The sequence below is a fragment of the Pseudorca crassidens genome, chromosome X (assembly GCF_039906515.1).
Source record: "Pseudorca crassidens isolate mPseCra1 chromosome X, mPseCra1.hap1, whole genome shotgun sequence".
Classification (NCBI taxonomy): Eukaryota; Metazoa; Chordata; class Mammalia; order Artiodactyla; family Delphinidae; genus Pseudorca; species Pseudorca crassidens.
The window spans coordinates 89,008,304-89,023,215 of NC_090317.1; the positions used below are offsets into that span (position 1 = coordinate 89,008,304).

At 44.1% G+C, this 14,912-nt stretch overlaps 1 protein-coding gene and 1 long non-coding RNA gene across 4 annotated transcripts in view; one reads left to right on the forward strand and one right to left on the reverse strand.

Annotated features, from left to right (window-relative positions):
* On the reverse strand, positions 1-4,983 carry LOC137216794 (diphosphoinositol polyphosphate phosphohydrolase 3-beta). 2 transcript variants are annotated; one of them, XM_067722853.1, is made up of 2 exons: positions 4,288-4,982; positions 1-142 (listed from the first exon to the last, which is right to left on the reverse strand). In XM_067722853.1, coding segments are annotated over exons 1-2 (495 nt in total). In that variant the 5' UTR covers positions 4,782-4,982; the 3' UTR covers positions 1-141. The 2 variants fall into 2 exon arrangements, with proteins under 2 accessions (XP_067578954.1, XP_067578955.1); XM_067722854.1 differs by lacking the exon at positions 1-142 and having other exon boundaries at positions 4,287-4,983.
* A 237-nt stretch (positions 4,984-5,220) lies between these two features.
* The window catches only part of LOC137216796 (uncharacterized), a 34,126-nt gene continuing 24,434 nt past the window's right edge, over positions 5,221-14,912 (forward strand). For both annotated transcript variants that reach the window (XR_010939858.1, XR_010939859.1), the window contains exons 1-2: positions 5,221-5,518; positions 6,207-6,296. This is a non-coding gene — a long non-coding RNA (uncharacterized lncRNA). The remainder of the gene's footprint in view (positions 5,519-6,206; positions 6,297-14,912) is intronic.

Here is a 14,912-nt window from a genome sequence, read left to right on the forward strand (position 1 = left end):
GGGAGGAAGTGTCCAAAAGGATAGGACGAGCTGTGTCCTTGGGAGTGTGAAAGAGCTCACCTGTCTTCACAATTCCATTCATCATAGGGTTCACATACTTGATTCTTTCAAAGTAAATCTGAACAACATCTATGCCATTCACCTAAAAAAAAATATCTCATTAATAGTTTTATTGGTTCATCAATTCCTCTAGTCAACAAATATTTACTGAATTATGGTTCATCAACCACTTTGTATTGGAAAAGCCTTCAGTGAATTATCTAATGCAGTTCCACTATAAGGCCACATGAGAGCCTGAGGAATAACAGATTGTCCTAGTTAAAATATAAAGCTAAGAAATCAATACACTAGTATTACAGTGTTATAGAAAACACTAGTAGTAGACATTTATAATCTGTGGATCAATGACAGATGTCTCCAAATTTTAGCCACTGTTCTAGGCTCTGAGGATATGGGCAGGCTGAGTCCTAGTCCTCAAAGAGTTCATAGTCTAACAGGCCAAACAGTCATTCAGAAAGATGATTACAATACTAGAACAATGCTGAAAATATTTCCTGTTTTGCTTGGTGCTTCCACAAAAGGAACCCTGAAAAAGAGAACTCTGGCCAGTTGTTAGTAGTATAGGTTGAAAGCAGCATTTTCACCTTCCTTTTCCCAGTTAACAACTATTGATGGAGGAATTGCTCTTTCTTCCACCTAAAGGGAAGTGGGAGGAGCAGCTCCAGCTTCAGAACCCCTTACCCATCTGTCCCAGAAGGGCCCTCTAATGTTGCTAGTACTTTAGAAGCTGCCTATTCCTGTTGCTTACACGTGTGTGAGCCCGTGTGCAAGCACACATACACCAATATTTATTTGATGTTTCTAAACACAAAAATGTTGAAATATTTACAGTTCTTTTAAAATTAAACCATACAACAGAATTCAAAATATTTATAGCCACCCCCATCCCTTTCAGAGTTACTTCTTTCAACAGTGATCTGATCAGCAAAACAGGTTTCTTAGAAAATATAATATATTGGGCATCCAGGGAAACGATATATCAAACATATCAATATTACCTTTACTCCAACATGTCTTCTTAAAACTTTTGTTAAGGCACTTGCCCAGTTTGGGGGAAAAAACCTAGTCTTTAAAAAATATGCTGGAAACAAATTTCTACCTCATGTCTGAAAGTCTTAATTATCTTTGATCAATGCACTATTTCCTTTCTGGAGAGAATGAATTGAAAGATTCATCTGTACATTTTTAGTGTAATAATCTTATAAATAATGCATGGGTGCTATGTAATGACTGTAGGAAGAAAATTCCAACTGTTGATGGATCAAGTTCTTGGAGGATGGAGGTTAACTAGATACCATTTGGTTTGTTACCTCTGTGTCAACTGTTTTAAGCTGAATTCTTTGGATTTCTCTTTTAAAATGAAAGACTTTTTAGGTTCTTTCATTTAACTTTTTCTTGACTGAACTCCAAAAGCATAACAAGACCTGCCCATGTGAATTTGAAAGCTTAAAGTGTGATAACTGTAAAATGTTCTTTTGCAATTTAGAAATGAAAGGAGTCTTACAGATTACATAAATTGAAGATAACTGGGAACTGAAGATAATCCTAGCAAGTGATAGAACTCAGTACAAATCTTTCAGAATTAAATACGGCAAATATCTGCAGGCTAACAAGAGTTGATTAACATCAACACTGTACTTTTCACATTTGTCAAATACGAGTTGAAAAGTCAAAACAAGATGGTGCATTATTATCTCTAAGGATGCCATGTACAAGTTAAACCTCCCAGGTGCTTGTAGCAACATTTTAGATGGAGGCAGTATTATATATGAAATGGTCATAAAACAATAATCCAATTTCACTGCTGTTACTGTATACTTTGAAAAATTTCAGGTTACTGAGAATATCATTCATTGATTTGGATTGTTAGAATAGGAAACGTCAACTTGTGGGATTTAGAAAGTTTGTTTAAAAAATAAAATATCTTTCTGTACAAAAACATATTTTTGAAACACATATTTGATAATTCTACATAATTTTGAATATGAAATAATAATTGGTTTTTAAAATCTGTTCATTCTCTACTCATTCCTTTGGCAACATTAGTTTTGTCAATTACAATACGTACTTTATTTAGACATATTTCTATATAGCAAAGACCTTATTTTAAAAATTGGCACCGAAGTTGAAAAAGAAAACGTAGTGATATTCAATTCTACCAGTGATTGTGTTCTTTATAAAAGGTTAATTTATAGAATAAAAATGTGTTTAAATTACAGTTATTATCCACTTATATTATTATTGATCTGTAGAATATTTTTAAGATGTTAAGTGTTATATATAGAAAGACATCCCCCACCCATACTCTTTTCACAAAGTAGGCATTTCCTCAACCTTCTTGAGAAAAGATCAAGAGTTCCAAGTTTCTAAACTTTCAAAATTTCTTAATACAGAGTGCATTAACAGTGACCCCCCCAAAAGTTAGTTGACTGACACAAAATATCTATCAATAATGATTAAGAAATATGACACATTCTAGGTTGCCCTAGAAATTAAAAATGATCTTTCTAAGTGCCAATATCCACTTCATGAAGTAGGCTTTACTCTACCTACTTACTATGGCTAGGGGAATAAAGGTAGTCCAAAAGAAACCTAAGCACTTTAGATAGGATCCCTAATTTCAAGCAAGTACTGAAGCAAACATAAGCGCTTTTAACTTGGCACCCAAAAAAGTCTGTCATGTGACACAAAACCTTTATCCTAAATCTTTAGGAGAGATCGGCCAGGCGTCCTAACATTTTGAGAAGTCTGTAGCAGCTGAATATCAAGAAAGCTAACTCACTCAACTGGGATGTAATTACCATATACTATTCTAGTCCTTTGGCTACTGGTATTCAGACAAGTTTAAGTGGACTATCACAAATTCAGATATGCGGACTTTCATTCAAAGACTAATTTGTATTGAGAGAATGTTGTTCTAGGACACTGAGACAGGAGCAATGGGAGTTGGAACTCAAGCATGCTAAATCACACTCGGAATACAGTTTTCATAATATGTACATATTAGGATATGTACATAACAATACCTTCCCGAGAGGGCGATTACTCTATAAAATAATATTTTGCTAAGCTACATTTGGGCTAAATGGGAAATGGCTATTTCAAGTAAGAAGTAAAAAACTACCAGTTGTGAAAATGTTCTGAAAATCGAATTATCCACATATGAATTAAGCAGTTTCTGAAAAGGGCAAATTAGATCACATATCTGAAGATAAAATTATTGTTCAGTGTGGAAAGAGCACATGATGTAAAATTTCCCTGGTGGTGCAGTGGTTAAGAATCCGCCTGCCAATGCAGGGGACACAGGTTTGATCCCTGGTCCAGAAAGATCCCACATGCCACGGAGCAACTAAGCCCATGCGACATAACTACTGAGCCTGTGCTCTAGAGCCCACGAGCCACAACTGCTGAGCCTGCGTACCACAACTACTGAAGCCTGCACGCCTAGAGCCCATGCTCCATAACAAGAGAAGCCACCGCAATGAGAAGCCCGTGCACCACAACGAAGAGTAGCCCCCGCTCGCTGCAACCAGAGAAAGCCAGCACGCAGCAACGAAGACCCAACGCAGCCAAAAAAAAAAAAAAATTCTTAAATACTTCTTTGAAATTCAAAACTGGTCCTTCAAACCAATCCCCATCACAGAAGGGCTTGCTGACAAGGGCTAATGCTGTGAATGAGAAAACAACTTAAGAGAAAACATTAATGAAGTTGCCATACAACCAAGGTGATCAGATTTTAAAGGCCTTCACTACAAAAAACCCACAAGACTGGTACCAAAAGTGCACATACGCACACAGACACACGCAGACACATACGGACACACACACACGTGTGAACTGTAAAGAAAAAACAACCACAACACGTATACACGTGTACACACACACACACACACCCGCCCCCAAAAGACTGGGTCAGCAGTTAAGGCACCTTTATAAAAAACAAACAAACAAACAAACAAACCAAAACATCCCATGTGGCTTTGGCTTTCCGAAATGTGTTACAGTGCTACCAAGAAGCGATTCTGAAAGCATCTGAAAACGTGCAAAATGTCTGAAAACAGTGCCTGGCAACTGAGACAGTTTGCAAGCGTGATTCAGAGGTCTGCCAAGGAAACAAAAGAAGCCTCCCTCCTCCCGGTGAGACCTCACACGGCACCAGGGGCGCTCCGGGCACTATTTACTGTCAGGTAGGTGGAAAGCAAGAGTCTGTGCAGGAGCGGTACATACTAGGGATCGCTCTCTGGCGGGGACGGGGCCATGGAGTTTCCACTGGTTGGGGAACCGCCCAGCTTTAGTTTTTGCAGATATTCGGCATGCACGGGCTTGTGGCACTGGAGAACCTTGATCGCATCTTCGACTTTGAACCACTCTCGCTTCCTCCCAATGCTAACCGAATCTTCCCAATCCTCCAGAATCTCAGTGACAGTCAGTACATACACGTACGTTCTGTGCTTGCGATCTTGGTTCTGCTCGAAAATGCCCAGGAGCCGGCCCAACTTCCCCTTGACTCCCGCCTCTTCGTACACCTCGCGGACTGCAGCACCGCCCGGCTCCTCCTCGGGCTCCATGCCCCCGCCCGGCACGATCCAGCGGTCCGGGTACCGACTGCTACTCACTAACAGCACCTCGTCTTCGCGCTCGCTCCGGAAGCACAGGCACGCCGCCCGCTTCTTGAACCCCTCCGGGTCGTAGGTCCGCGTCTGGTTCGGCTTGCACTTCATCCTCGAGGCCGCTCGCCGCTGCTCGGGTCCCCGCTGCCGCCGCCACCGGGACGAGGGACTCCGAGGTGCTGCCGAGAGAAAGGGCCGCGGCGAGGGGCGGCGAGAGGCGGCGAGAGAGAGAAGCGCCTCAGCCCGTGAGCCCCGGGCGCTCGGGGAAGATGAGGCGGGGGCGGGGACGGAGGCGGGGGCGCGCGAGGTACGTCAGTCGGTCCGTCCCCCCGCGCGGCCGGGGGGCCCCGGGCGCAGACGCCTGAGTGGAGGAGGCGCCACCGCCCCCGCCCCCATCCCCGCCTCCGCCCCGGAGCCCGCCACTCTGCGCGGAGCCCACCCGCGTCTCCGGTGCGCGTCCGCGTCCCCTCCCTCCTCAGCCGACGGGGCCGGGGTTGAGAGAGGTGAGGCGCATTCGCGGGCGCGTCCGCGTCCCCGGGCACGTGCGCGTTCCCGTCGGAGGGCGGGGGGCGGGGGTCTCGTGGCTCCCGCAGCGCGCGGCGCCTGGGGCGCACTGCGCAGGCGCCCCGCACCTCCGGGCTGGGATTCTGCAGCCCCCGGGGTGAAATGCACCGCCTTGTGACCTGGGCCAAGCTTGCTTGCACGTGTGCCTTCGAGCCAGACGTGGCTGTGGCGCGGCCGGACGTTTCTCCTCACCCTCCCCACCAGGTTGCAGGAAACACACACGCAATCGTTTTACACACAGGACGGACGGTCAAGTGCGTGTGGTCCTCGTCATCACCCATAAGGTAGAGTGCCGGCTTACTTACAGGAAGGCCCCGGTTTTGTCAAGACGATCCTCGGTATTCTTGACAAAACAGTACCTAATCTTTGCTGAGTCATATCATGCAGTTTTGTTTCTTCAGCAGGTTCTTCACCTTGCCAGGCATCTTGGCACAGCCCATAAGTGAACACCTTTCTTGAACCCCTATTGACATCTTACCCAACCTCTGGTCCTCGGTTTGCTCAGCAGTAAACTCCTCACCTACTTGGTTCAGACCTTTGCACTTTGGGTCATGTTCACCCAACAGCTGGAGAACCACCCAAAGCAGTGTTTTATTAAATCCCAGGAATCTCTCCCCTCCACACACTCCACCCTTGTCTCTCTTTCTCATTGAGAAGTACTGGTTGAGGCTTTGGGAAACATGCCTCTGGCAATCCCTTCATATTTTGCATGTTGATTTTTAGAAGCCTCCTGGCCAGGGACTCCAGCAAGGCCACTTGGTGCTCTCTCCCCTCTGTCTGGTCATCCTGTCCCCTTGGCCAAGAAGTGGCCCTCCCACAGCCCCAGATGTAACAGCCTAAAGCCTTCCCCCTCCTTCGTATTTTTTCTTATTGTTTCCCTGCTCTCACAGTAACCTGTGGAGAAGACCTCTGATATCCCCTCCCTTTTGCCTTATTGCAACTTAGGCATCTTTGTCTCTCTCTTACCCACAGACCGTCTGCTGGCATCAGGCAAGCAGGATCACAACACCTCACTTTTCCAGTGAAATAATCCATTCATCAAGGAGAAATTGAATCGGAAAGGTATGTGGAAAATGGTTACGAAACATACAGTCCGGTTTTTAAATAACAAGTTAGTTCAGCTTGCCAGTTCAGCTTGTTCCACGCCGTGTGTATCCAAATAGCTCATAAAATTGATTCTGTTCCTGGTGGCAAGACTACCCTCAATATCTAGAAGTATAATAAGACAAAAATATATGGGCATAATATAATAAAACTGTATGAAGAAAATGGTAAAATGGAGAAATGAAGAGAATGACCTCAACCAATAGCGATACTAGTGCTAATGACCATATTTTACCGATATATGGATGATCAAGGAACATTTGGAGGAAGGCAACATACCGTGATTAAAAACAAACTAGGAGGACTTCCCTGGTGGCCCAGTGGTTAAGACTCTGCGCTTCAATGCAGGGGGCACGGGTTGGATCCCTGGCTGGGGAACTGCCTCACGCCGCGAGGTGTGGACAAAACAAACAAACAAACAAAACACAACAAAAAACCCCCCAAAACACTAGGAAAATAGATTTCAGCACAGGCTGTATACCTCAGTGTGCCCATACTCACAAATAAATGATGTTAAACAACTAGAAACAAAATCCATTATAGTCAGGATCTAGGCAAATATACCAATTATCACCCATATTATTACATATCATTTTAGATTTTCTTTCCCGTGCAATGAGATTGTAAAGAGAAAAAAGCCTACCATTTTGATAAATAAGACAAAATTGTCATTCTTAGCAGATGGTAGGAATATATTCTTGGGAAACACCTAAGAAACGATGTAAAAATAAATTTCTTTAGGGCTTCCCTGGTGGCGCAGTGGTTGGGAATCCGCCTGCCGATGCAGGGGACACGGGTTCGTGACCCGGTCCGGGAGGATCCCACATGCCGCGGAGCGGCTGGGCCCGTGGGCCATGGCCGCTGAGACTGCGCGTCCGGAGCCTGTGCTCCGCAGCGGGAGGGGCCACAATGGTGAGAGGCCCGTGTACGGCAAAAATAAATAAATAAAAATAAATAAAAAATAAATTTCTTTAAATGGTAGACGTTAATAAACATTAACATTTAAAATCCCAAGAGCTTTCATGTATGCCAGCAATAACCCTGTAGAAAATATAATGTGGAAACGATGACATCACAGTAGCAATATCAACCACTACAAAGTAAACAAAATACCGAGGGATCCTGAAAAAAAACATTGTAGTAGAAAATGATAAAACTTGTACTCAACTCTAAAAGATATTTGAATTAATCAAGAGGAACTTTAGCAAAGCTGGGAGATTGGACTGGTGTCTGCAGGGAGGTGTGGACCAAACAGGCCCCAGCCACATCACCAGTCTGCTTCACAGTTACCAGGTAGTATGTCCTTGTCTCACCAGAGGTGCCGTTTTATAGTCTGCTGCATCACTCCCACATCAGATTATGCCTATGCAATATGTCTGTGCTGGGGGTGGGGCATATTTATTGGAAGGGGGAGGAGAAGCAACATTATAATATGGAAGGAGGTAGAGACTGAATTCCTACTGGCAAAGTCATAACATGTTCCTGGATAAAGAGATCCACAGGTTGTAGGTTTAGTGCAATGCCAAGGAAGTTTCCAAATTAGTTTTTTTCCAAATTTCATAAAATAATTTTATTTTCCACCTGTTAAAACAATAGGGCAAGACAGTTTTAACTTTTTCTAAAGAAGAGTAGAAATCTTTTTTGGGAGACTAGCACTCTGCTGTCTGGTTTATCTATAGTTCATTGTTTCTCCACTGATGAACAGGGTTGTTTCATGAGCCACTGTGGTAGCAGACTGTTACAGCAACAGCTGTGATACGTGCATGCCTCCCACATTGTCCTTGGCCTTGGCACGGAGCTTGCTTTGTGCCATGGGACCATAGCAAGTGTGAAGCAAGCAGAGAATTGAAAAGTGCCTGTGCACTGGGGTTTGCCCTCTCTTGCTGCTCTTGAAACAAGATGACAACAATGTGAAGAAGCCTGGGCTAGGTGAGTGATGAGAGATCCACAGTCCATGCATCGCCTTCACCCCACCTTACAGTGGATCCTTTGCCAGAAATGTAGGTGAGACCATCCTAGACCATACAGCCCGCAGCAGAGCCAGTTAGCCGATAGAGCACTGACCACGGATGCGTAAGTAAGCCCTCTGAGAAGAGCAGAAGGACCAGTCACCCGAGCCCAGCTGAAGTCGTTGGGCTGCAGAATTATGAGCAAAAGAATCAGTTGTTGTTTAAAGCCACTAAAATTTGGGGTGGTTTCTTATACATCAAGAGCTAGCTGACACCACCATTAACTGCCATCCATCAAAATCCAACCAAAAATAAAGAAAGTATGTTTCCCAGTAGAAATTCCACCTCTTCTTGAAGAGGTTGCCATTGAACTTTCCCTGGAGTCAGAAGGAGAGGGATGAAGTTAAGACATGTAATATTTGTACGTGTCAGTCTTTGTGCCAGACCCTGTGTTGAGCCCTGTATCCTGTTTAACTGACAGCCCATTAAATCCTAAGGAGACAGTTATTATTTCCGTTTCATAGAAGAGAAGGCTTAGAGTGGAGTTAGTATTTGAATTCAAGTCTTCATGTCTCTATAGCTGTGCTCTCACAAAGTCACCATGTCTTGTCAAAAGGATTCTTTTTATCAAGAGCTACGGTTTGTTGTGGCATTTAAAAAAATTTATTTTATTGAAGTGTAGTTGATTTACAACGTTGTATTCATTTCTACTGTATAGCAAAGTGATTCAGTTATACATATGTATACATTCTTTTTCATGTTCTTTTCCATTATGGTTTATCACAGGATATTGAGTATAGATCCCTGCGCTGTACAGTAGAACCTTGCTGTTTATCCATTCTATATATAATACTTTGCATCTGCTAATCCCAAACTCCCAATCCATCCCTCTCCCAGCCTCCTCCCCCTTGGCAACCACGAGGCTGCTCTCTATGTCTGTGAGTCCTTTTCTGTTTCGTAGATAAGTTCATTCGCGTCATATTTTAGATTTCACATATAAGTGATATCACATGGTATTTGCCTTTCTCTGTCTGACTTCCTTCACTTAGTATGATAATCTCTAGGCCCATCCATGTTGCGGCAAGTGGCATTATTTCATTCTCTTTTGTGGCTGAGTAGTGTTCCATTGTATATAGGAACCACATCATCTTTATCCATTCCTCTGTCGATGGACATTTAGGTTGTTTCCATGTCTTGGCTGTTGTGAAGAGTGCTGCAGTGAACACTGGGGTGCATGTATCTTTTCAAGTTATGTTTTTCTCCAGATATATGCCTGGGAGTGGGATTGCAGGATCATATGGCAACTCTGTTTTTAGTTTTTTTGAGGAACCTCCATACCGTTTTCCACAGTGGCTCCACCAGTTTACATTCTGTTGTGGCATTTTTGGATGACGTTCAGAGTTGACTTCTTAGGTAAGGTGTTCATTTGCTAAGGGTCACTGAGTTCAAAGGAAGCTATTTCCGCTCTGGATGTTCTTCTCCTGAGAAATATAGTGAAAAGCCCACCTGAGGGCCCATCTCACTCCCACCAATGAAGGATGTCACCTTGACACGTTACTTAACAACTTGAAGTTCAATTTCCCCTGCAAGCATAAAATGGAATTAGTGTTACAGAGAAGAAGACGTTCTATTTTGTCATCATCCTGGGCATTGATTTTGATTTGTCGAGGGTCCACTTTATGCATGTAATATTTATTTACCAGCAAAATTGAAAAATGAGTATCAAAATCTCCTTTCAACAGATTAAGAGACAGGCTGAGATGGGTTTAAGGAGGTGAGGCAGCAAGTGATGGAGCTGAGTCACACGCTGGTCTGCCTGACACCAAAGGTAATCTTCCCTTCACTATGACAGATTTCGCACGTGTTGAGAGTTGCTGAGATACACACACAGTGCACGTCATTCCTTGTGGCGCAGACTTCCTCCGCTCTCATTTTTTTCTGCCTGGGAGATCTGGGCAGCCAGGAGAACACAGCTTCTATGTAATGTTCTAAAACTGAGAGGATCTGCTCTGAGCGCAACTAGTCTGGGATACATATTTCCACATGTTTTCTGATTTAGGAAAGAGCAGGCAGATTGGAAAGTGACAGCAACATTAGAAGCATGGTCCTGGGAAGTTGGGTGCCTTTCTTGGTGAGATGGGCATGGAACCTAGAGCTGCCTCTTTTGTGATTAATTTTAAGTGGAATGCAATTCTAAGAGGGAGGAGCTCTCCAGAACAGCTGTCACCGCAGATGGAGAACGTTACAGACCTTCTGAGAGCCTTGTGGTCTTCACAGCTGCACCCAGCTTTCAGGAGAGTGACCACACATACCTGAGAGGATTTCTAGACGTACTAAAGGGAAGCAGAGTCGGGAAATGTGATTTTAGTAGTAGTCAGTGAGTGGGAAAAAAATTGGTGTTTTGTAAACCAAATGCCCTAGAACTTAAGTCTGGCTCTCTCAGTAGCTGTGCAGCCTTAAGCAAGTGAATATCTTGGACCTTGATAGTTCTCATCTGTAAAATGGGGATAGTAAAAGTACCTAACTCATTAACTTCAACCCTCCCCCAAAGGCTTTCCTGACCATGTGTACTCACCCACCCCTTACACTGCGATTAAATGACCCTCCTCCATTTTACCGGGCTCCCTTGACTTTAATTCTGTCATGGCTCTAATCAAGGATCGAGCGCTGTGATGATCTGTCTGTATGTTTGTAAGAAATTGAAAGGCTAGGGTCCAGCCTGATACATACCTGTTCCCCCTGAGTCAGCACAGTGACCTGAGCTCGGCATCCAGCAGGGATTCAAAATACATTGATTGACTGAAAGAGTGTGACAGAGCCTACATGGATCATAAAGGATGGTTCTCATTGTACCTAATAATTGTTTATTACAAATATAAAATGAAAGACGAGTGAAGAGAGGCAACTCCACACATAGCTTTTCACGTGTGTGAAAAGGGAGGCTTCATCATGTTCCTTGGATAATCTGTTTTTCCTTGAAACACAGCAAGGGCTTCAGAGTGGGGCTACAGTAGGTAGTTCAGTAGAAACTTCTCAAATACAAAGGGATTGGAACAAAAAAATACCTCCCCATTTTTTTTTCTTTGCTTAATGGATGAACCATGGGGATGAATACAGGACTTGTAAGTTTGTGATTTTGTGAGTAACGGCACACGTGTGCACAGTCACGGGCGTGAGCCCAACGGTCAATGGAGGTCAAGTCCAGGTGAGTGTTTCCACTCTCTCGCAAAGAGGCAGCACTCCTTGATTTCTCCTGCTTCTTTGATCACTCCCTCTGGTCCCCTGACTGCTGTATCCCTGCTCTTCACTGATACTGTCCTCTGTACAGACCTCTAATTCAGCAACTAAACCCTTCCTAGCGCTGTTCCGTTCATGGCTCAGAGTCAAATGCGAAACCCTCAGAAAGGTGTACGAGGCCCTACAAGATCTGGCCCCATTTCCTCTCTGACTTTACCACACCAGCCTCCCTTCAGTCACTCAGGTCCAGGACTCTGCAGTTTCTGGATCTTGTCAGCCAGGCTCCCTCCTCAGGGTCTTTGCTCTAGCTCTTCCCTTTGCCCGGATGCTCCTCACCCACATCTGCCTGGCTGACTTCCTCATTTCCCTGGAGGCCTTGCTCAGTTCTCGCCTTCTCAGTGAGGGCTAACCAGGCCACAGAACAGCATATTGCCAAGTGCACCCGTCTTTCCCACCCTCCACCCTATCCCTGATCCCCTTTGCCTTGGCCTAAATTGTCCTTTTGTTATAACACTTATCAACTAACAGACTCTGTTATTTACTTCTTTGTTATGTTTGTTGCTTATCTCTGTCCTCCCCCAGAGCTCCCAGCTGTGAGGTCCTTGGTCTTAGGGATCTTTGTCTCTTGCTCACTGGTCAATCTCCAGCAGCCCAGAACTTTGCTGAGCACACATTGTAGTCATGCAGAGGATATCTGTTGATGTAATGAGTGTGTCTGCCTCCCTTGGTACATTGTGATACCCTTGAGGGCAAGGGCCATGTTTCATTGGTCTTTGTCAGTCCATGATCCAGGACACTTTCTGATACAACTGGGAAGGCACTACGGAATATTCATTGAATTAATCAATCCGTTAATTAATTAATTTGTGAAAGCGATACTAACAGGGAAAACATTCTGTTTACAAACTGCAGTTATTCCAGTAGGTGCCATCTGTGTGAGCACCATGTCTGTATCAGCTGCCATGCAAACTCTGCTGGTCGGCGCGGCCAGATGTCTGACTCATTTTCCGTGGATCCCTCCTAGGCCAGCCCTGTGCTTACTACACAGCATGACTTAGGGTGGCGTTTCCAGACCTCAGGCCTTCGTCACCTAAATAGACTTTGCTTTATCTGCGCAGAACATGTACTAATTTACATAATATATTTTCTTCAAATAAAAGTGTATCTTTGAGAATAAAAGGTAATCATACAGTTAAACGTGGTGAACGCAAAAGAATGTAATGAGCTAGTTGAAATGAAAGTTGAGATTAATGTGAAGTAATAGTACATGCAGCGATGGGTACCAAGCTAGGCTCTTCATTGATCTTCTGCAGTTGAATCCTAGGACTACAGGATTTGTAGTTGAATTCCTTCAGAGGAAATATTGTCATTCCCACTTCGTAAGGGAGACTGTTGAGATGACGGACATTCTGTAACTTGCCCACGATCTGGCAGTAGATAGCCCAAAAGAGAGGGAAACTCGGGGCTCACCGATGATAACACCCCAGAAAGAGTGCAGCATAGGCAGACCCCCGCTTAATTTGCTCCCAGCAGTCCTGTCCGGTTCCCTTCCTTTTTTCACTGATCCAGCTCTCCAAAGCTTTCATCCCATCTCCTAACACTTGCAGAAGCTCTTCATCCCAGAGATCTCGCCCCAGCTGCTTTGGCCAAATGTTGGTATATTCAACATTGATTCCTGCTGCGGCAGATGGAAGGTGACTATTCTGAGTCCTTGTGAAGGAACAAAGTAATTGTTGTTTACACTCCTTCATGACTTTTGATGATTGTGGATCCTGGGGAGGGTCCTTTGTTGCAGAGCTAGTTTCCTTGTGTGAGAATCCTGTTCTTGGCAGGATGCCCTTTTCTTCCACAAAGACATCCAACTGGCCCAGGAGGGAAGATCAGGAGTTTACTGATCAATGCTGCTGTGCACCCACAGGCCCAGGCACCGTGAGACCAGTTCCCTCAGAAGCAATACTACAGATTTCTCAGGGTTACCAAGCTGTTCTGCACATTTCGCAGGCTCCTTTGATGAAGACCACAAGCGAGGTATAGAATCAAAATTGGGATCAGGAAAACGGCCACATTCTCCCGGTACCCCCAGTAAAATCCACCTGTTCTGGGAAGGTGCACCATTAGTGAGCAGCATGGTAAGGTGGCTCTGACCAGGGGTTCTGAGCCGGGCATCATCCTCTGGAATTCGAGATTAGTAGGAAAACGGCTTTTCCTTTACTCTTTTCCCCCCATCTTCTCCTCGGGTGTTTATTATTTCAGGGCACATTGGAAAATCGGTGGTTTTCTTAGCAGTTTTCCCCAAATACGAGATCTCCTAGGAGAGGACACCAATTAGACTCTTAGTTTCTGAGCTTCGCTTTAACTTTGATCAGATAGCTTTTAGTACCAGCCTACGTCTCAAAGGAGGTATCCTTGATTTGTTGCTTCGGATGAACTTTCTGCTGTGTGTAATTCCCAAAATTCTTGTAAAGGAATCCTGTTTTTCTGTTGTTGCTTTTTCCTAACTACATATCAGAAGAGATGATAAAATCTCTTTGAGGGCCTACCATGTGTCAGGTATTTACATATCTCACTGACAGTTTTCATAAAATCCCTGTGGCATAAGTACCATTATTCCAGTTTCACAAATGAGGAAACCAAGGCCCAGGAGGGTAGATACCTTGCTCATCACAGAGCTAGGAAGTGGCAGAGCTGGGATTTAGGAGAACTGCTGTCACAATCCATTGTCTGCATATCTCCACATTTTTTAAAAGTTTTTGAAAAAAATTCCTGTGTTCTTGAGAGTCACCAATGTAAATTTTAAAATTCCACACCGTTGCTATGTCATCATTCTATTTATTTTTCGAGTTTTTCTCATGACAAATAGTACCTTCCTTTACAGAAAACATTAAGCTTATAACATTAGAGTTGGGGGTGGCAGACATGGAAAGGCTTACACATGGCTAAGTTCTGGGAATTGTTGCTTTTAGCCATATTGTGGGCTAAAGACCGTGCCACGTGCTGTGTAGAGGCACATGGACAAATGAACCAGATCTCGTCCTCCAACACCTCCTAGGTTCTAGAAGAGTTTGCATGATACTCAAAGACCACACACATGCTACCTATATAGAATGCATCTACTGTCCTACTCCCAGATTGCAAGTGGATGCTTTTGCTGTCAGAGTTTCAGTATGAAAGAAATGCCTTCAGCAAACCTTCAGCAATGCCTACCATGTTTCATGCAGTGTATGTCGTACAGGATAAGCAAAGAGCAAAGAAAATATGGTACCAGCCCTTAAGGATCTCACAGGAAAACAAACATAAAAAAGAATGTAATTTCTGAATTAGAAGTATCCACGGAGTACATTTACAGTGCAAGAGAGGAAAAGAGGAAGAGGAGACACAGACTTGGGTG

What these genes read in the sequence shown, in the direction of transcription:
- LOC137216794 (XM_067722853.1), bottom strand. Translation starts at nt 4,781, where the DNA reads ATGAAGTGCAAGCCGAACCAGACGCGGACCTACGACCCGGAGGGGTTC.